Genomic DNA, 21,981 nt, shown 5'->3' with positions numbered 1-21,981 from the left:
TTCTACATTTTATCTAATCTTTCAATTCAAACTGTCATGTGCCAAATCAAAGTGTCAATCAAACGGAACAAAAAGAAATAGTTTTCCGTTTTCAATGAAATTCCTACATTGAGGGATTGAAACACCTACCCGAATATAAAGTAAATTTGGACTTAAATTATTTTTACAACTATTTCAAAGATGCTTAAAGGGCTGGTAAGCAATAATATATCTATTTATAATTTCTGTTAATAGCACCAAAATTCTGTAATTTTAAAAAGCTTACACATATATCTTCATTTCTATTTCTATCTATTGTATGTAGTAACTTTCATTTGCTCTCATAGATTTTATTTCAGGTTTCAAAGCATCGTCGCCTTACTTAGATGATTTATATAATAATCACAAACCCTTGCCGTTCTAATTTCATGTTATGAAACTTGAATTATTTTATAAATAATTCTGTTTTTATAATTTATAATTTTATGAAATTAGTCATACAATTATAAATACCCTTCTAATCGTAAGATGATCTTTTTAATCAGCAATTTTAATTAAGAATTCAAAACATTTGCAATATTTGAATCTTTGATTTGAATCTATGCCATTTTTACTAAAAATATTAAATTAAATACTTATAGCTGTCAACAATTTAATTAAATTTCCATGCAAGTTTTCTTGTCTGTAATATTATTACTGTAATATTATTTATTAAAACTGCAACATTGATGTTTTTTTTAATAAATAGTAAATATATATTATAGATATTACTACTTTACTATTCAAAACATGTACAATGGTTATCTTGCTAAAAGATATTATTTCTACTCAGTAAGTCTACAGTGCAGCTACTGAAGTACTAGTTTAATGTAGTACAGATATTCTGCTATATAATAATTATACCAAAAATTTTATATTTCTATAAATATGCAATCATTATATTTATATTTCACCAAAAATAAGAACTGCCTGCACCTACTAGAACTGTCTTTAATTGTTAGGATACAGCATTTTTAACCTCTTTCTAATATATATTTTACCATTTTCAAAACAATTTTTACACATACCAAAACTTCGAAATAGGAATGTCAGTATGACAGCTATTATGTAAAAATTGTACAATAGATATTGTATATATACTACACACATTTTCACTAATAATCTGAACTAAAAAAATGATTTTGGATAAATCTTAATATTTCAATTTGTTAACCAACTTATTTCATTATGGGTTGTTTAATTTCATTAATCAAAACAGGAGTAAGACATCTATAGATTTATGTTATTGTTAAAAATTGTCAATAATTGTTCATTAAAGCTATTTTGTTATTTCAGATAATTTTTGGTACCGGAGTTTACACCGGTGTTTATGTAGCACAAAATTATCAGGTACTAACATGTGTATATAAGTGTGGTGTTTGGTGGTCACAGCATTCATTCCTTGGTTGAATTGCTTGATATGTTAATATTATATCAGCCCATTTAATTCCTTTAACATTAGCTCATCTTAACTACAACCTACACAAAACTTTTTGAATCATGTCAAACTAAAGCAAACCCTATTATAAAATATGCAATAGAATTTCTAATTAATTAGTTCTACTATTACGAGTATTCATGTTTGAATACTTGTAATGGTTATTACAAAGGAGGCCATGCCCAATACTACATAATTGTGGATTAAAGGAAAGGCCAATAGTTCTTATTAGCAAACTCCTGGTTCATATTTTTGTATGGCCTCTTTTGTCTCTGTCACATTTCTGTATACAAATTCTGAACTATAAGGTTAAAGTATTTTTTTTTAATTCAGGATGCTGTTCGACTTATTTGTAAAAGAACATCTCAGGAATGTGACAAAACATTGGACAAAAAGAAATGGTTAGTTTACTTTTATTTTTTTTCTGCTTATATTTGAACCAGGAAATATGCTAAGAACTCATTAGAAGTAGCTATGTTGTTTTATTTTGTAAATTTTATAGTTGGTCTTAATTCATAGTATTTATTATATGAAATTAAATAATAGTATATTGATCTACCTATTCATTATCATACCAACACATAACTAATTTTAACCTAAAATATATATATTTTACAATATTTTTATATATAATGGATAATTATTACAATTATAATATAAATCATGTTTTCAGATGGTAAAGAGGTCAAGTGTTTTGTAATAAGTATAATATTCATTAATAGTCCAATATGTGTATGTTATTCCTATTAAAAATTAAGTATATTAGTACTTCTTTGATTAAATTCATTAATTCATTGTTCAATTCATTTGTCACCAAATTATTTTTAATTTCTTATTTCATTTATATTGTTTTAATGTAATAATATACATAATTTTCTCGCACACCATAGAAACCAGTGTAGAAAGTAGTTGGGCTATGGCCTCTATTGTATAATTGGCTAACTGCAATGAATTACAGTAGTTTATCAGGACAGATAGTACTTTAGAATAGGTAAATGAGAATCAAATTGAACAACTAATAATTAGACGATTACATGTACTACTATGTGTGATTATATGTACTTTATATTTATTAATTAATTTATATATAATTCTATAAATGTCTTGTGAATAAATTTCAATTACAATCCAATTTTTTTTGTCAAGTTACTCTCTTTAATATGCAAAACCTTGGCTAATCTCATAACTCCAAATTATTGCACCGTTAATGAAAATAGTTAACTAACATTACTGTTGTAGTATTTTATAATTATATTAATGCAAGTGTTATTATTATAGATAGAAAAAGTTGAAGATCCGATGTCATTATTTGAAAAAGCACAAGCTTATTTAAAGGCTAAAATGGCAGAGTTAAATGAAGGTAAAAAGGGAAAGGACTGATGAGCAAATGTAGCCAGGAAATGAAACTCTAATATTGTCTTACTGTAAATACCGTTTATTAGTTCTATACAATGATGTTTTAATAAATTAACATTAGCAATAAAAACAATATACTGCAGTTTTTTTTATTACCTTAAAGTAAAGACAAACCACCTCCCACATGTTCCACTCTAGTTTGTGGTTCTTCAAATGCTAGCCAATCACTAGAATGGGTAGGCAGTAAACCCATGCTTTGGCACTTATACAGAGCCAATATTATATTAACAATATTCCCAATAAAGTAAACAAATTTCTGTCCAATTGCCTGAGTTCCTTCTACCATCTTGAATGTACTTTGTGTAGCAAACAGTGCTTTAATTGGGCGAACAATTAACATACCCACCATCATTATTGGAAAAATGGAAATAGAATTTCCAGCCATATACATGATGAAAAGGTTCATAGGTACCTGCTTCAAAGGCCCTAAGGCGACGTCCCATAGCTTTTTTATTAATAATAAATTAGAGTCATTATCTTTTGAGGTTTCTGTATAATTCGCATTTGCTGATTGAGTATAACCAGGCGGAGAGGCCAATTCTGTTGTCGAGGTTTTGTTCCTGGAAATGAGTTTTATGAGTTTATTTCTCTTCAAGCAATCTTAAATAAATTGTTAATTTATGAGATTGCTTGAAGAGAAATAAATATTTTGATCTTAATTTATATTACTTACTTGGGATTAAAATCTAGAGCCCATTTAAACTTCTTATTTGTTTTCAATTGAGACATGTTAAATAAGAGACAAAATAAAAAATTGTTAATTCCTTGTGATTAGCGAATTCGTAAATAATTACAAGTCACTATTATTATTAATTGCATTAATAAAATATTAGTTCAAGTCCAAAATATATTACGATAATGTGAGAAATTACAATATTAGCAGTCAGTCAATTTATTCCGTCAGTTGTCATTTTCTTTGAGTGACTTATGCCTTTTACGCATCGCTTAAATATCAATGTCACTGTCAAGACTTTGAGAATACGGCACGCCAGATGTCAACTTCAGATTTAAAAAAAAACATACCGTTATAAGAACGAAATATCTTATTACTCAAAGGATGTAACTCATGTAACAGCATTTATATAATCTCGCAAGAACGACTAGAATTCTTCATTCTGTTTCACACATTGTCTATATTTATAAGAATTAATATCGTATCGATTTTTCTTTTTGTTATGAAAGAGTTAACCTTACTATAGCTATAAAATTAATATCGTATCGGTAGGAGTTGGCTTTCAGCCGTTCAATAAGGTTTGGAGTGCCCTCTGCACTCGCCATCTATTTCGCCCAGTGAAGTTGTTTACAATTTTACTGGTTCATACAATTCACAGTTCAACCAACCCAACCCAACTGCCGTAGAATAGTTAAAAAAAGGGCGCAAGTTCGAATCTAACTGACACCAAAAACTGGCAGGCTCGCTTCGTGTGTCGTTGAATTCAAATTAATAGGTGTGTGTTTATGACCCCCTCACTGAGTTAACAGTCATAAAGTATAATTACTATTATCGTCATCATTACATAGTATAAAGTCGCTGTCGCTGTCTGTCCATGTATGCTTAAATCTTTAAGTACACAACGGATTTTGAAGCGGTTTTTTTAATAGATAAAGTGATTCAAGAGAAAGATTTACATATATAATACATGTACATCCGTGCAAAGTCGGGGCGAGTAGCTAGTAAGCTATAAAATGTAAAAATAATGTTTGTAGTAATTAATTATCTAGAATAAAAGATTAACGTGTTCAAATATACAGACCCTTCAGTTTTAAATATTAGTCAGTCAACTTATAATGGAAGAAAAACATGTTAGTAAAAATTTTATTACATAAAACTTATATAAAAGATATAAACTGAATCTTTTCTAAACACATTTTATTATTAAAACAATCAACGACATATCAAATTTTAGTGTACTTACCTATATAAACATACACTTAAATGAACCTAAGTATTAACAGTAGATAAGTAGGTAGAAACATATTCAGTTAAATAGGTAACTAATAAACTTATCTAAAATTACTATGAAATTATGCAATGGTTGGTATATCTTCACATATCACATTAGTATCTTTTTGTACAGACACTTCGTTATTTTCAAATTCTCTTATCTTTTCTCTTGATGTAATATTCTCTTTACAAAATAATGTTATTCTCTGACAAGCCTCTCGCAGTATATCTTCAGGTACTGTTAAGACTATTCTCATATAATTGGGATAACAAAAACACTGAAATTAAAAGATTATTTATGAATATACCTATTACTTGGCCCAGTAAACTTTGTTTTTCTCAATCATTGCAAATTATTCGTAGTTAATTGTAAGTTACTAATCATAGTAGGTAGAATCTTATAACTTAGATCCAAAGTTCTAAAAATTTGCTAAGTAGGTTGTTTCAAAGTATATATGTATCCGATAAACATTGCTTGAAGGACTATTTTAATTTTAGACACCTACCGTAACCAAATTTAGACATTAGATCATCAGACATTATATTAAATATATTTACAATATATATGTCTTTTTTCAAAATAAAACAAAGACGATCTTACTTTGAAGATTATATCAATAATAATATTTTCAATATTATAAATATATTTACTCCACTTGTACAATTAGATCACCTGTCCATTGTTTTTTATATATTTGGAATGGCAAACAAGCTGATGGCTCACTAGATGGTAAGCGATAACAGTTACCTATATATGCGAACAGCACTACAGATATCACGTTATTATGTGACACCCGCGATGCCACTGATACGTGCACCTCGCACGTGCACGCGACCTCTAGATTGGCAATTCTAGAGGTCTAAAATTCATGCCCCTTATCCAGTAATTTCACTACCTAATCTGCATCTTAACTACAACAACTACTACAACTAAAACAGGATTTACAAAAGAAGCTGATTGGTGTATGAAATATGTTAGACCCACTACTGCTAGCTGCTAGCTGCTACCCATTTACTTATACAGTAAGCATTGTCCATCCTGCCTATGCATACTGTATAAGTAAATCCTATGGCTGATGCAGGATACTCATTTATTTTTGTTTCTACTTTCCTAAGCAATGTCAGCTAATCTATGAGCGATGGGTTACTAACCTTTCCAGGCAAGCAGAATACGGATTGTTCCGAAACCATACTTTCTACGAATTTGAGTTCATTCTCAAACTTTGGAAACATTGACATTTTAATTTCAATCATCATGTACATAGCACCCTGAGGCATTATAGGCCGTAGTCCTGGCACTCCACGTAGTTCTTCGTACGCAAGTTTTGCTTGATTCTGAAAATAAAAGAATAAAAAAATTATACTTAGATTATACCATACAAACATTGTTTTTATTAGATTTGGAAATCGAAATATTACAAATCAGATACCTAAGCGATTGAGTTTCCTAATTACTATCACCAGAGCTTCAGCACAAAATTCCAATAACCTCTTGGAATAAGTAGGTAGTTAATAAAAATGAGGCAAATCAAGTTCCGGATTTGGTTCTCGGTTGAATTAAATTTACCTTCCTTCAATCAAAAATGTCTTGTAAAGTTTATCCTAAAACCTAATCTAATAATAAAAAAGATATTTGTATCATTAACACTATTGTAAAAGAATTTCCGAATACCTATATGCAACGATCACAGGCATGCTAAATGAATTCACATTTTTACATTCCGATTAAAATTATTAGTCACCATACGAGCGCTATGGAACCTTCCACTCACCTCAATAAACAAAACCACTTCATCGAAAAAAGTTTGCGGCGTATTTTTTAATATCGACGGCAGTGCCCTTTGAATTAATGTACATGGTCCTAAAATTTTACTTGCTACATTATTTAAGCCCTTCACAATTTCTTTTCCTAAAATATTATGGCGATCGTGAACTATCAACCACCCCATTCTCCATCCAGGAACTAAGAATCGTTTGGTTAAACCACTGCAAGTCAGTATAGGTACATCCTTGGACAAGGCAGACATAGAAATAAATTCGTGACCAGAAAATACGAAGTGTTCGTATATTTCGTCTGCAATTATTGGTATATGATTTCTAGCAGCTATATTTATTATGTCACTTAAGTGATCTCTGTTATAGACCGAACCACATGGATTCGATGGGTTAATAACTACTATAGCTGCCGTATCATCGTCTATTTGACTTTCCAAATCATCCAAGTCCACTTCCCATTGTTTATGAGGCTGAAAATAAAAATGTACATCTTAATTATTCCAAATGATTATTTTTATACAACCTTTAATCAAGGATTTGCGTAGTTAAAAAGAAATCAACGAATAAATAATATGCAAATAAAGTTCACAATAAAGTGGAAACTTGTTATGTTTCTAGAAACTTGTATAATATCGCCTCATATTTACACACATGTCCAACCGACTACTGACGGATTCGATACTTTTTAACAATATTATTTTGTCACAAGTTTCTCAATGTTTTCCAATAACAACAGTACAACAGTACAGGGTAAACTTAATGATATTTGTCAAACACAACAAATAAGATAATAATATTAAGATTTTAATTTGAACCTGAAACTGTAATCGAAATTTCACATTATCATTTGTTAACAGTCTCTTCATTTCATTACTAGTCAAACACACATATATATATATTATTATATATATACATATATATATATATATATTTATATGTCATGTATATTATTTATAATATATAATTTGAAATTGATAATATCATAGAGCCCGGAATATAACTTATTTAATTTATGGAGAGTCATTCAATTTAATCACAGAATAATCTTATAATTAGCAATGTAAATATAAAACTTACCAATAAATCATAATATTTTATTACTATTCCCAATCCTTCAGCAACTGTCTTATATATCATAAAACCCGGCCGTGGTACAAGCACATTTTGGCCAGAGTCTGCTAATACTGTGATGGCAAGTTCTAAAGCATGGGAGCAACCACTGCAAAGTATTACGTTATCCGGTGATATAGGGCCTTGATGAGCACTATATTCAGCTACAGCTTGCCTCGCCTCCAGGTGACCCGTGACAGGAGCATATCCTCGACTTGTATGCCATTGTATACTCTCACGAACAGACTGGAGCACTTGCTCTGGAGGATTGAGATTACCAAATGTCGTCGGGTCACCTGAAAATTGTTTAGCATGAAAAATAGTTCCAGATTATAGATAGACATACCGGAGAACGCTTGCTTAATAAAAAAAATATTGTGAAATCAATATACCCTGTTGACCTTGGCCGCTCTTTTTAGTGTTCTGTATTGAAATCGTAATATCCATATGGGTACAGACATCTGATACTCAGTATCAACTACCTATTAGGTACATAGGTAGTTGATGTTTGACAAATGTTTTTAATAAACCTTATATTTATAGATTTATAATTACTTGCTTCAGAATAATATAAATATCCAACCTTATTAATAATATTCTATTGTTTTATATATCATTGATCTGTAATGGCATGTATCTGGCAATTCTTTTGTGGACAATAGCCCCGAACAGCTATGATTAAAATATAACTGGAGTACTTGTTTTAATGTAAATAAAATATTTTATTTATATTTAGTCAGTCCTAGTAATATCTTAATATACCAATAAGCAATTTTAAAATAAATTAAATGCAAATAAGCAATCGGCACAACTTCACTTTAGGTACGTGCGGTGATGACGTGCGAGCGAATTCAAATCGACCCTGCCAAATTTATTCTTCTAATTAACATGATATTAGTATAAATTGAATCTAAATTTATATTACGATCACTAGTAAAGATCTATTGCGAAAATACCGGTTGTCCGAACCAAACAAATTACAAAATATTAGATGTGTCATGTCTTCGATTTTTCGTTTGTAGGTAGATAGGTACGTTTGTTCCTATGTAGGAAGCAGTATGTTTTCAGCAAAATATTGTGATCTTCTAGAATAGCTAAAGAAGCAAACAATTTAATAATATGGTGGATACTACCGATCGATTTTTTTGAACTGATTTGAAGTCATAATGCGACTACAGTATGTTTACCTAAGCATCTTCCTACCAAAGAAGAGCTATAAAATTTTATTGTATCCTAATTTGTTTATTTTTATCTTCTATTTCTAAATTTTATTTTAAATCTAAGGTAGAACCGTCTGATATACAGTAAGTATAAATATTCACAAAAACGGTAAAATTATTAATTTAGATACGAATCTACGAAAAACCGACTCAACAATAAAGTTCTGGAAAAAGTTTATGTCCAACACCGTAATTTAACTAACGATCTAACAGGTTTATGTAGCAATTAATACATTAGAAAATAAACAAAATATATAGGCAAGCTTGAACTAGAAAAATATTTTTTATTTGAATCTGTTTAATAATTTCTTTTCACTGCGGGAAGCGATTGTTTGCATTCTAACAGTTTTTTGGTTCTCATGTACAGGCCCGCCGCAATTAAAACAAAAGACATTTTATGTGAAACAGTGCAGACTTTTGTTGTTTAGGAAATCACAGTTTGTTAGATAGATACTATTTTAGTTCAATTCTCATAAGGGCAGTGCCAACTCCTAGAAAACGTAGTGTTAATTACTCTGTGATTATTGTTAATATTTTGTCTATCTGATAACTAATTTACAAATTCGGCACTCTTTCAAGGGACTTACCAACGGAAAGAGCAATTAATTGTTTATTTGGATTCGGCTCCACTTGTAAGTTCTCCACTATTCCTCGTATCAGGTTATGTGTATTCCTGGCGAGAGTAGAAGCGCGTACCTCCCATGACTGTTTACCCCGTGACCGTCGCGACATGGGCACAAAACTTGCGAAATAAAAGCTGTGGCACCTCTTAAACTTGAATTGTGAATATTGCGTACTTTCCGATACACCTTAGTTTTGTATCAGAACTGTGGCGTTTGACGAACACAAGCTCCCGAGTAGCGGAACAGGTTTCAAAATGTAGATGAGATGTCGCCAATAAAACGTGTTGTTTAAACCTTCATCTTATTTACATTATATATTGTATAATTACTTCATAGGCTTTGCCTGTTAGTGAGAAGATAAAACAAATTATGTAACAGACAGTTAGGGTTCTTCTGTAAAATATAAGTAGATACCTTCCTACAAAAATTTCAAAAGAGACCTTGTGACGTCATCCATATAGATTCCATTTCTTTTGGTTTCTATGGCAACCGTTTGAACTCGTCTTAACATTTTAATTAAAGATATTTTATCATTCATCGGCAGAACTCAAATACGACGTCACATATAGGATATATATCCACTTACAATACTTCAATTTTCAATCTATGTTAAGCTTCATTCGTACCTTTAATATATAATAATAACTAATAGAAGAAACTACTTACGTTTTACAAAATATATGTATAGGTCGATAGTGATATTTAATTGAAGGGTAAGATAATGCAGTGAAATTAAGGCCTACCAAAGTACCTACCTATAACATCTTAAACATCAGTAATCGATCAAAGGCACAAGGGCACGAAGCCCTCGATGCTGTTCATGGGAACGAAACCGGGTTATAAGAGTTCACTCTTGTAGAGTGACTCTTGTTCTCTTATTTTGCCATTACTTTTTACTCCCCCTTATAGTTCAAGGATTTACCTCAGGTCTCTGTATCTGTGTCTTTTTTACCCTTCACATTGAAATCAAGAACACAATGCTGCTTCAAGGTAAAAACAAGGTAGTAGTACATAAATAATATAACAGGTAGGTATAATGTGTGATTTCATTATAAACTACGCCTATCTATGATACAGACAATAATTACATGGAATTTTAAGAAATATTCCTAATAAGTAAAAATGAAATTTCATTATAAGAAGGAATATTGCTAGATATATAGGTAGATAAAAGTTACAATCATCACTATAAATAGAAATAATCATCGAACCTTATTCAACTTTGCCAAAGATATCGGGTAATACACCATAAAGATACGGTCAAATTTAGGATCTCTCATTTTGATTGCCGGTTGAAAATGAAAAAAATGTATATATTTTTTATTGCATTTTACTATGTTACATAAACACTGCATAGATAACATTTATTTAATAGTAAATAAAAAAATAAATTATTTTCGCTTACATGTAGTTACTAAATTAGTTAATATGGTTTTCCTTCATTATGTAATCGCGACAGAAAGTTTGTATCCTCATACAGGCTTCGCGTAATATATGTTCAGGCACTGTGAGTACAATCCGCATGTAATTTGGAAATTGGAAGCACTGAAAACACAAATAAAATGTTAGTAGGTAGTTGGTATATTTTGATCCACTACATACGTATAAAGAGAAAAATATTTAGCACTCACGTCTTGTACAGAACAAACAAAACCTCGTTAGCAAAAGGAACCAATGAAAATCATTAAAAATTCAAAGTTTTGTTATGTAATATTATGTTAACTGTGGTTTTGTTAAAAAAGTGTAATTATTTAAACATTGAGTGTTTTGCCCCCTCTTACTTCCCCGGTGTCGCAAACCTTCATATTCTTTTACCAACAGAGTTAGTACAGACATATGGTAAAAAAAAATTGTAGTGAAGCTTTACCTAATGGTAAAAACCAAAGATACCTCTACATAAAAAATACTATACATACTTGGCCAGGTATACACAGTACGGATTGCTCGCTATACATGCGCTCAATAAATTCCAACTCATTTCGAAAAGCTGGAAACATCGACATTTTTATTTCTATCATCATGTACATCGCTCCTTGTGGTAACATTGGCCTTAGACCAGGCGCGCGTTCTAACTCTTCGCAAGCCAATATCGCTTGATTCTATAAAAGGCACAAAATAATGGACTGACATTAAGAGATTAAATATCTAATTGTGCATTATTTTAAATATTATTATAGCTGGTTTCACTAGGAGTATCGTGGTATAGTTTTTAAAAGCGTAAAGCGTTTAAAAAATTTCTTTGTCTTGTCCTAAGTTATGGAGTTGGAATCCGCCGAAACAAAAGAAACGCTGTACCTATTTATAATTCAGACTGATTTCCTGATGTTGAAAACAAACAAACCAAATCCATTCGAAAGTTTGCAATTAGCACTCTACATTTTGGGTTTAAATAGAAGGAACCTGGGAATATGTGCGCATATATCTACCTAATAACATTACGTGGGTAGGTATATTATATCACTGCTCTATTTCACATTTCAACCGAAACACGCTGTTTAAAGCTGTATAGCGTCTGAAGTATGAGAAATGTATTTAGAAGCAGGTACTCACGCTGTTTATTTTTTATATAGAATACCTCTGTAACTCAATGAGACATTAATTATTAATTTATTATTTTACTCACCTCAATGAATGACATCATGCCTCGGAAAAAGCTTTTCGGTACCGATGTCAATATTTTCGGTAAAGCACATTGCATTAATTTATTAGGTCCTAACAATCTGCCGGCCAAATTCCTTAAGCCTTTACGAATCTCTACATTAAATGTGCCTTGTCTATCATGAATAACTAACCAACCCATTCGCCATCCAGGAACTAAGAACCGCTTGGTTAGACCACTGCAAACAAGTATTGGCACATCTTTGGAGAGCGCCGCTACTGAAGTGAACTTGTTTTCAAATATAACAAAGTGTTCATAAATTTCATCAGCTATAATAGGTAGACGATGTTTGAGTGATACGCGTAATATATCTGTCAAGTGTTCCTCTGTATATACAGAACCACAAGGATTCGAAGGATTCAAGAGAATTAACGCAGCAGTCTTGTCATCAATTTGGTCCTCTAAATTCTTTAAATCAACTTCCCAATTTTGATCAGGCTAAAACCAAATAAATACTTATGTAAGATATGTCCTATGTTTAACTTTAGAACTAGGTAGTTTAGTTTATTTAGAGACCTGTTTCTACTAATAATCATAAAAAATATTTGCATATTGTATGAAAACGGATACGAAATTTTCGTACCTAAACCAAAAATTTAACATATATATATTTCTAAAGGACTAATTGGTATGTAACACAGCTAAAATTAAACTAGATCAATAAACTTAAAATATCGAAGTTAAAATGTAGGAATTCACTAACATAGAATTTTCATAAGTATGAAATTAATTTACGTATTCAATGTCTGCATCCGCAATAAACAACAATAAGAACTAAAAATTCTCCTAGCAATTCTTGAGCAAAACAATATACAAATATATTTATGAAGCAGAGTGTACATATGGGTGTGATGCTATAATTGTAGATATTTACTTCGAAGGTACAAATTTCTAATTATCCGTATTGTCTGCAATTCGCAGTATAGGTAATTGATAAATTATCATCAAGACACTGTAAGTTATTATTCTAATTATTAATTTATGGATATCATTTCATTATTCATGCAAAGTTCAAAGCCAGAAAATGCAGCAGATGCCAATTAGGTAGCTCATTATAACCGCAGAAAAGAAATAAGTTGATTCGAGTAGGTACAAGTAGGTAGTTATCACAATTTAGTCATTATAATCATCCACGCCACATCAACGTCAAGAAATAAATATGCATTTCGAACTCGATTGTCACAATAGAAACCAGTTAAAATGCGATTACATGAAATTTGAAATGGGTACCTAGGTGGTACCTATATGTGCCTACCACCTAAATAATAAATTTTATAGTTTAGTAATATAAAAAATATATTTACCGTGATTATGCTATTTTTGAGCACACGATATTTGGACGCTATTACATCATATTGATCATGAGTCTATAAAACTCTATGGTATATGAAACTAGAATTGTTGTAACGTAACAGCGTAAGAATCTAATAAATAACATAGTCACGGTATAACAGTAGTAACAGTGTCCATTTAGTAAATTATGTAACTTACCAAAAGATTGTAGTATTTGATTACAATACCCAATCCTTCTGCTATAGTTTGATACAACATATATCCAGGCCTCGGCACAAGAATATTTTGCCCTGGTTCAGCAAGCACGGTTATAGCCAGATCCAATGCGTGTGCGCATCCGCTGCACAGAATAACATCATCAGGTGAAATCTTCCCATGGTGCGCGTAATACTCGGCCACAGCTTGCCTCGCAATAAAGTCACCGTTCGTAGGGCCATAGCATCTGCTTTCATTCAGATCTATGCTATCACGAACTGCTTGTAGCAACTCGTCTGGCGGTGTGAGATTTCCAAAGGCTGTGGGATCACCTAAAATAATAATCACACATGAAAATAGTTAAAATTATGGACTCAATCAAGTTTTTATATCAAACAAATGGAATGTAACGTAAGTAATCAGTAAATGACTTTATATTGTCAAATATTGCGATGGAAACATCGATAATAAGACAAATTATTCTAAGAGACAGTGGTAGTTGCGTGTCCAATGTGCGAAAGTACATAAGCATGTAGGTATAGTGTACACTGGTCGTCCCACTCAACGTCAACAGGTGATATTTCATTTTTTAATACTTTGTCACAATAACGTTATTAACGAACGAGAAAGCTAACAATATACCTATAACTAATTAAGAATAAAAGTTTATTATGACAGAGTACTGAAGTGTATAGTAACATATTAATACTCACAATTTTTATTACTTACCAAGAGAGAGAGATATGAATTTCTTATTAGGATTAGGGGCCACTTGTATATTTTCAACAATATTTCTAATCAGATTACACGTGTTTCTCGCCATTGTCGAAGCGCGAACTACCCATGGTCTGTCTATTGTTTGTGGCAACATAATGTGACTACAATATCAATGAAAATAAGAAATGCCATCGTTTAACAATGCGAATCAATTTATAACCTCTGCTGCTCTAGATGGGTCGAGCTCCACAAGGTCTTTCTGTACAAAATTAACTAAGCAGAGCAAACTAATTAGAAATAGGTATATTGTATCGGAAAAATCTAAAAGTTTGTAACTACACAAGGCATATTTTACTACAAATGTTCTCTTGCTCATATCTAATAAAAAGCGTACCTGGAAAAAACCCTTAAGAATATGATCGCCTATTAAAGGTGTAGTTATGTACTTATTCAGTTAGGTTCAGGTATTATCCACATCGGTTACAGACGGGTGTACCTAACCACACTGAAGGTAGTAACAAAAAAAACTCGAAAATGTAAGGAAAATCGTAGACTGGTTTAAAAGAGATAAGCGGCAAATATTTGTTTCTCTGCTTATCTCTTTGGTATCTATTATTTGGTTTTTAATGATAGAGTTCTCTTCTTTAAGAGGATAATAATAGAATAGTAAGTACCTAATCCCGCCCATGTTGATGGTAACTATGCAGGTACCAGAGATAAACTATAGCATGAGAATGAAATTAGGTCGCTTACCCATTGCAGCTAGTTCACCAATGGTTGGTTTTCTAACGAAACCGAGACAAAACAGATTGCTATGACATGTAGTTAGGTAAAAGAAGTAAGGCCTAGGCCTAGCAGTCTTCTTTAGTAGGTATGCGATTTCCATCTTTTTTTTAAGTGTAGACAAAATTAGGGTTTTATACCTAGTTTGATAATTTTTGAGTTATCCCGAGGTACCATTGCCGGAGATATAAGATCGCGTTAGCATAATGAGGCATTAATTTTGTATTAGATAGGTACAGGAAGGTGAATACAGGATGGTTGTCGTGAAGACAGTTAGTGAAAGTTATTTTTTCACTAACTGTTTTCGACTACCTACCTACTCCATTTAAAATATAAATAGTTAAAAACATCTACTAGTAATTATCATCAGCATCATCATCATCGCAGCCCGGAAGACGTCCACTGCTGGACATAGGCCTCCCCAAAGATCTCCACGACGATCGGTCCTGCGCTGCTCGCATCCAATGCCTTCCCGCGATCTTGACCAGATCGTCGGTCCACCTTGCTGGAGGCCTTCCCACGCTGCGTCTTCCGGTCCGTGGTCGCCACTCGAGGACTTTACTGCCCCAACGGCCATCTGTCCTACGAGCTATGTGCCCTGCCCATTGCCACTTCAAAGTCGCAATTCTTCGGGCTATGTCGGTCACTCTGGTTCTTCTGCGGATCTCCTCATTTCTGATTCGATCACGCAGAGAAACTCCGAGCATAGCCCTCTCCATTGCCCTCTGAGTGACTCTGAGCTTGTTGATGGGGCCCATAGTTAGCGACCACGTCTCTGTTCCGTAAGTCATCACTGGCAACACACATTGGTAAACCTTCGTCTTGAGACACTGCGGAAATTTGGACGAAAAGATAAGAGGCAGGTACGACATGGACGTTTGACATAATTTTCGTCTTGTCCATGTTCATTTTAAGACCTACTCCTTGTGAGACTCTACTGAGGTCTTCGAGCATTTTGCTAAGGTCTTCCAGGGTCTCAGCCATGACCACGATATCGTCGGCAAATCGAAGGTGATTGATGTACTCGCCGTTAATGTTGATGCCCAGCCCGCTCCAGTCCAGAAGCTTGAAGACATCTTCCAACGCAGCGGTAAACAGCTTTGGCGATATGACATCGCCTTGTCTGACACCTCGCTGCAGTTGAATAGGCTTCGAATTCTGGTCGTGGAGGCGAACTGACATAGTGGCGTTTTCATACAAACATTTCAACGCTTCGATATATCGATAGTCAATTTGGCACCGCTGGAGAGACTGTAGCACAGCCCACGTCTCGATCGAATCAAAGGATTTTTCATGGTCCACAAACGCCAAGCAAAGTGGCAGGTTGTATTCTTCGGTATTCTAAATTACCTGCCGCAGCGTATGAATGTGGTCTATGGTACTGATATATATGGTAGTAATTATATTGTTCATTAATTCACTCCTACTTATTAATCCGGACTAAACGTAATTAATCTATGTAGTACAAATATATCACAATAATAATAAATAACAAACCCTGAGCAAAAACAACATGTTATTGTACCTTTTGCACATTATTTGCATATTACATTCTTGTTATTATTTACGCGTAGGGTTTTGTTTATATCCGCACTTATTATATACTACGTTGACAAATATACCTACATATGTCTATTCCAAACATCGTAACGATGTCGTAGTTGAGATTTCAAAAACTTATAAATAACATCATATCGCACCATTCGTGGAAAAAGGAAGTAAGTGATTTTCACCAACTTTTCAGGAGCTTAAAAAAACTGTCCTATATTTTTTGTATGAGTTCTAGAAATAAGTTTCAAAGAGAAAATCGTAGGTCACAGTTGCCTTCAACTACATGTGTCATTTAATTTAGGAACAGCTTCATGTACTTCCAGATAATCTAAAAAAACACGGTTACTTCTGTATTCCACGAAACACAAAGAACATTTGCAGGGGTAACTACAATTATTGCTTTATTGTTATGTATTTTTAAATATATGAACAAATTTAACTCTACTTACGCCTTTATACTCTCCTATATTTCATTAAAATCTAGAATTGCAAGTATAATTACGTTGTTATTTAACGAAATATCATTTTTTGTACATCGAGTTACGTATTTCTAGGGAGCCATTTATTTTAGTTTAGTTAGTGTATTTATAAAAATAGCTTTTATAATGCGGAAAGTAACTGAATATTTAATTTGTATCATGTAATACCTACTTCTTACAGTAAATAGTCTATTATGTGCGTGCATGTAAGTCCAAAGTATAAATATAGGGGCAAATTAATTTAGAGAATATGAAAACAAACAGGGTTATTATTAATTTATTATTATTTTTAAAGAAATGTTTATTGCCTCCATAATCAACTTAATCAAAAAATGTTCAAAATAGTGATATTTTTATTATTTTTATTAATGTTCATTATCCTCAACTTTGGAATCGGACTCTGTGGTTTAGTTTAGTTTAGTCTTAGATTTAGTACTTAAGTTCTTATAAAACGTCTGATAGTGTGGTGGTATGTTTTTATCTTTATATAGATTCATCAAGTCTTTGTATATATTTTAGGTATCGCTAGCGGTGCATCATACTAATGCTTGATTCAGAAGGCTCGCTATGTGCAGCTCTTTTTTTCTCATAACTCTTCCCCTTCTATTTGTCTATTATTTGGTGTCTCATCAGCGAATGCGTATTTTATTTGGAATTTCCCCGGACATTGAGGATCTGCCGAAATCTCTTTAATTTTACTCCAACTCGTGTAGTAAATATATTAGGTCCTAACATATGAAATTTGTAAGGGAGTAACCTAATTACTCCCTTACAAAACGCCAATTTCAGTTGATTTTTCAAAATATAATACATTTATTTAATCAAAATATGGTCCATTGCTATTCATGCACTTTCGCAACTACCTATAGTTTTATTGATCCCTTTACTAATAAACCATTAGGACGGGTATCGATAAATTGGATTTGAATTTTTTCCCTTGCAAGAAGTTATCCAAATTTTGAAAGAAAGCAAGATCCGGGAAGTACGGTGGATATATTGGACATTTGAAGCTCTTCTAATTTCGTAACGTTGTCCTGAAGCAGCAGTGGCCTACGGTGATTGACCAGTCTCGGTTGTTTAGCAGCTAGCTTTTCCGTCATGGTTTGTAATTGCTGACATTACACATCTGCCGTAATATTCTGGCCAGATATAAGAAAGCTGAAGTAAACAACACAGGCACTAGTCCACTAAGTGCTCACAAGTAACTTTTTTTGAGTTTGAATTTTCGCTTGGGGCAGGATTTGGTTAGTTTGCTAGGATTCAGCCATTGCGATGAGTGTTTCCGATTATCGTACAAGATCCAGTAACATGTAATGATCCGATTTAAAATCCCTTCATTATTATGCCGGTTGGCTAATAACGAGCAGGCTACGCGCGTTTGTCGATTTGCTCCATTCAATTCATGATCTTTTCAAGCTTTTTTCACCTTCCCAATTTGCTTCAAGTGGATTAAAACAGTTTTGTTACTAACACTGCAGCCTGCAGTTAACTCGGACGTGGTTAGCGATGGATCCGCTTCCACATTAGCCTTTAATTCTTCATTATCAACCTTGGACTCTGGCTGCTCACGGGGCTTGTTTTGCAGATCGAAATTTCCAGAACGAAAACATTGGAACCAAAAACGCACTGTGTTTTCTTTTGCGACACCATCGCCATACACATCATTAATTCTTCGAGTCGTTTCTGCACAGTGGTGCCACGACGGAATTCGTACTCTTAAAAAACGTGATATTTTATGTTTTCCATTTTGTAAACTCAGTGACGTAAAGAAAAAACCAAAGATGGAAAAACCATATGGATTACGGTTTTCGAAAAACAAATGCATGAGTAAATAACTGTACAAATTTGAACTTTGAATTCCTGGCGAAAGAGGAGATATTTGAGATCAAAGTGGCCAGTACGACAAAACACCAATTTCATATGTAAGGACCTAATATTATAGTACCATCTCTGAGAGGCTGGAGTAACATTTTCATAATTTGGGTTTATGAAAATGGGTAGTTATTAGTTTGGGTTTTTCATAAGTATAAACGATGCATTTTAGCGCAATTATGCTTTTCATCTAGAATTTATCATTGTTAGATTGCGGAGATAATGCGATTCTTTATGTGGAAACATATTAATTTGATCAATGACATTTTTGGTTTACTTCTTATTTTGATTGGTCTATTAGTATGTTATCGACAATCTTACTCATGAATACAAATATCTGCACCGTCCGAGGAATCGAACCCGCGGCCATGGGAAGTAAATCGGTGTGCTTAACCGCTAGGCCACCAAAGCCAAATTGGGACAGGCCTATATCCAACTGTGGATAGACACAAGTTGAAATTATGATGATTAGTACTTTAATAGTTTTCAGAAATCTTAATCTTAATATAATATTCTAAACGTGAAAGTTTGTAAGTATGGATCTTTGTTGCTCTTTCACGCAAAAACTACTGAATAGATTTTTACGAAACTTTACACTAATATAGCTTATGCATCTGAATAACACAGAATATATTTTTTATTGAAATTTAACGCGAGCACAGCTAGTAATTTATAACAAAGTAACGTTTGCGGGACCAGCTAGTATTGTATGTGTACCTATTATGACCAGTGGGAATTAATATTGAATATTATTGCTAGCAATATAAGGTACATTTAGTTCCACGCGGTCCATCCTGGAAACCATCGTTAGTTAATTCCTGTTAGACCTACAATAAGATTCACTGGCAATTGTATATTCGTTTATCCATATTTAAAGTAGAAGTATTCTTTTTATCTATTGTTTTTATATACACTTCTATCAATTCGCTCTTCTATGATAAATGTCTAAAAGCAGATCGATTTTTCTATCATTTATTATTACTATTCCTGGCAAATTCATCTGATCTCCTGCTCCTCCTATCATCCATCATTGGTGCCCGTCAGCTTATACAATTAGCTAAAAATAGTTTATTTTTTTACTTAATTTTAATTACATGAACATATTCTTATTTTTTTTTCTTGTAAATACATGCTGTATTTAAAATTACCCAACATCAGGTATGAAATGTTACGTGTAATAAAGAAGTAACTACAACTACACTTTACGCATTGTGAAGTTTTGCTGGGGGAAAAGTATGTAACAATAATCACACATAAACTATCAGCTAAAAGTTTCGTAGAAGAAGTAAGTAATTAGAATTACACAATAGTCCTAGATTGTAAGATATAGGAACAAGTATTTAAGTATATTTGCGTTAAACATTTTTTTTTAAATCTTCTTTTAAAATTTACGTAAATACAATTATGACTTTATGAACGGGATAATTGTAAAGCGAATAAATGCAAATATGCATACCTCTATTTTATGCTGGACTTTTATGTTTTCTAAAGTCGCAAAATTTTAGTATTTTTGCATTTATTCCTTCATTTTTGTCGATAGCTTCATGAGATTTTGACAGAAGGTGTAAGCCGTGAAGCTCGCTTTATCTATGTAATAAAACATTTTTGACGCAAGTGTAGTTGCGGCCTTTTTACACGGGATGTGCGATATGTGTATGTATGCACATGGATCTACGAGATACTCGTAGTATCTTGCGTATAAGATTATTTAGAAAATATATCGAAGTAAATTTATCTTTATAAACATAAATTGCAGTGTCTGTTTGTAATATTAAAATAATCGTTTTTACTACATGCATACGAATATAAATACGGTAGGTACATACACCAAAATAATATTTTTTACAATTTTTGTCTGTCTATCTGTTTGTTCCGGCTAATCTCTGTAATGGCTGTACCGATTTTGACGAGACTTTTATTGGCAGATAGCTGATGTAATAAGGAGAAACTTAGAATACTTTTATTTTAGAAAAATATTTTATTAAAAAAAATAAAGTTAAATTCCACGCGGACGAAGTCGTGAGGTGGGCTAGTTACTAATAAGTATTTACTACGTACTTAATAAATTAATCAATATTTAATAGATTTTTTCGCCAAAGCTCGCTTTTTTTTTACAGAAGTAAAGAAAGTTTAAGCAAATAATGATCGACAAAAAAAATCACTCATCATCTAAAAATCTCATCATGTACACGCCATAACACAATTACTACTCTTTACATAAAGTAAATTTATCAAATTGTAGATAATTGTTGTATAACTAGCATTGATTTTAATCAGCATTGATTGCTTACAAAATCAAAATATATCTAATTTAAAAAATATAAAGATTTTTTAATTATAACATCATTAAAGTAAGCTGGTTATACTTTAATGATGTTATAATTAAAAAATAAGCAATAAATCCTACCAATGAGTTAGAAACATTTTTAATAATGGGAGGTCTACCTGACTTACCCATTGCTAGCAATATAGTATGTCAGGTAGATTTCCACATTAATTCTTGACTAAAGATAGATGATGCTCATTTTATCATTGTCCACTCATGTCCGCTAACGTATACCGCAAGCACAGGCAGTTGTAACATTCCATCATCATCCATCCAAAAAACGTCCACGTAAGAATCCTGGAAATCAACTCATAACTATCAAAAGGAACCTGATAATTGGTTATGATGAGCTAACTGTCGATATGTATAATTTAAATTGCCAATGACAATATAAATCTTACGCTCGCGATAACGAAGAGTCAATAACTTAACTTGAGAGTGAAACGAAAGTTATATTTAACAAACTGCTTTTTACTTAAAGCAACAAAAGCGCAACGATGAAAAAAATTAAAAGTACACCATTAATAATACATACTATATACTGGCGTGACATATTCACT

General features: G+C 32.3%; 3 protein-coding genes and 1 long non-coding RNA gene across 7 annotated transcripts; 1 reads left to right on the top strand and 3 right to left on the bottom strand.

Annotated features, from left to right (window-relative positions):
- The first annotated feature begins 158 nt into the window (after positions 1-158).
- LOC131853674 (uncharacterized) lies at positions 159-2,812 on the top strand. Of its 2 annotated transcripts, none has more exons than XR_009358001.1 (4): positions 159-195; positions 1,315-1,368; positions 1,790-1,857; positions 2,735-2,812. It is a non-coding gene; the product is annotated as an uncharacterized LOC131853674 (long non-coding RNA). The 2 variants fall into 2 exon arrangements; XR_009358000.1 differs by lacking the exon at positions 159-195 and adding an exon at positions 1,204-1,239.
- A 21-nt stretch (positions 2,813-2,833) lies between these two features.
- LOC131853672 (ER membrane protein complex subunit 4) lies at positions 2,834-3,782 on the bottom strand. Its single transcript, XM_059204661.1, has 2 exons — positions 3,546-3,782; positions 2,834-3,432 (listed from the first exon to the last, which is right to left on the bottom strand). The coding sequence occupies exons 1-2, from the start codon at positions 3,599-3,601 to the stop codon at positions 2,970-2,972; spliced, it is 519 nt and encodes a 172-aa protein (XP_059060644.1). The 5' UTR covers positions 3,602-3,782; the 3' UTR covers positions 2,834-2,969.
- Positions 3,783-4,741: 959 nt separating this feature from the next.
- On the bottom strand, positions 4,742-9,656 carry LOC131853662 (tyrosine aminotransferase-like). The gene is made up of 5 exons (XM_059204642.1): positions 9,511-9,656; positions 7,671-7,999; positions 6,590-7,063; positions 5,970-6,152; positions 4,742-5,095 (listed from the first exon to the last, which is right to left on the bottom strand). The coding sequence occupies exons 1-5, from the start codon at positions 9,653-9,655 to the stop codon at positions 4,898-4,900; spliced, it is 1,329 nt and encodes a 442-aa protein (XP_059060625.1). The 5' UTR covers position 9,656; the 3' UTR covers positions 4,742-4,897.
- Positions 9,657-9,806: 150 nt separating this feature from the next.
- LOC131853665 (tyrosine aminotransferase-like) lies at positions 9,807-21,931 on the bottom strand. 3 transcript variants are annotated; one of them, XM_059204646.1, is made up of 7 exons: positions 21,550-21,931; positions 14,423-14,571; positions 13,697-14,025; positions 12,170-12,643; positions 11,463-11,645; positions 10,952-11,091; positions 9,807-9,889 (listed from the first exon to the last, which is right to left on the bottom strand). In XM_059204646.1, the coding sequence occupies exons 2-6, from the start codon at positions 14,562-14,564 to the stop codon at positions 10,966-10,968; spliced, it is 1,254 nt and encodes a 417-aa protein (XP_059060629.1). In that variant the 5' UTR covers positions 14,565-14,571; positions 21,550-21,931; the 3' UTR covers positions 9,807-9,889; positions 10,952-10,965. The 3 variants fall into 3 exon arrangements, with proteins under 3 accessions (XP_059060629.1, XP_059060628.1, XP_059060630.1); XM_059204645.1 differs by lacking the exon at positions 9,807-9,889 and having other exon boundaries at positions 10,878-11,091; XM_059204647.1 differs by lacking the exons at positions 9,807-9,889; positions 14,423-14,571 and having other exon boundaries at positions 10,878-11,091.
- Between the last annotated feature and the right edge of the window lie 50 nt (positions 21,932-21,981).

Source organism: Achroia grisella, unplaced genomic scaffold (assembly GCF_030625045.1).
Source record: "Achroia grisella isolate CSIRO2021 unplaced genomic scaffold, CSIRO_AGI_Agris_v1 utg903, whole genome shotgun sequence".
NCBI lineage: Eukaryota > Metazoa > Arthropoda > Insecta > Lepidoptera > Pyralidae > Achroia > Achroia grisella.
Note: the sequence above shows the minus strand (reverse complement) of the source record. Positions and strands in the feature narration are given on the sequence as shown.

Bases quoted from the DNA above. Each gene is read 5' to 3' on its own strand.
- LOC131853672 (XM_059204661.1), bottom strand. From the start codon at position 3,601: ATGTCTCAATTGAAAACAAATAAGAAGTTTAAATGGGCTCTAGATTTT. The intron at 3,433-3,545 runs GTAAGTAATATA...ACTCATTTCCAG, and splicing joins GCTCTAGATTTTAATCCCAA to GAACAAAACCTCGACAACAG.
- LOC131853662 (XM_059204642.1), bottom strand. From the start codon at position 9,655: ATGTCGCGACGGTCACGGGGTAAACAGTCATGGGAGGTACGCGCTTCT. The intron at 8,000-9,510 runs GTAAGTCCCTTG...AACAATTTTCAG, and splicing joins ATTAATTGCTCTTTCCGTTG to GTGACCCGACGACATTTGGT. The intron at 6,153-6,589 runs GTGAGTGGAAGG...TTTTATTTTCAG, and splicing joins AAGTGGTTTTGTTTATTGAG to AATCAAGCAAAACTTGCGTA.
- LOC131853665 (XM_059204646.1), bottom strand. From the start codon at position 14,564: ATGTTGCCACAAACAATAGACAGACCATGGGTAGTTCGCGCTTCGACA. The intron at 12,644-13,696 runs GTAAGTTACATA...ATTTGGTTTTAG, and splicing joins TCAAATACTACAATCTTTTG to CCTGATCAAAATTGGGAAGT. The intron at 11,646-12,169 runs GTGAGTAAAATA...TGCCTTTTATAG, and splicing joins GCATGATGTCATTCATTGAG to AATCAAGCGATATTGGCTTG.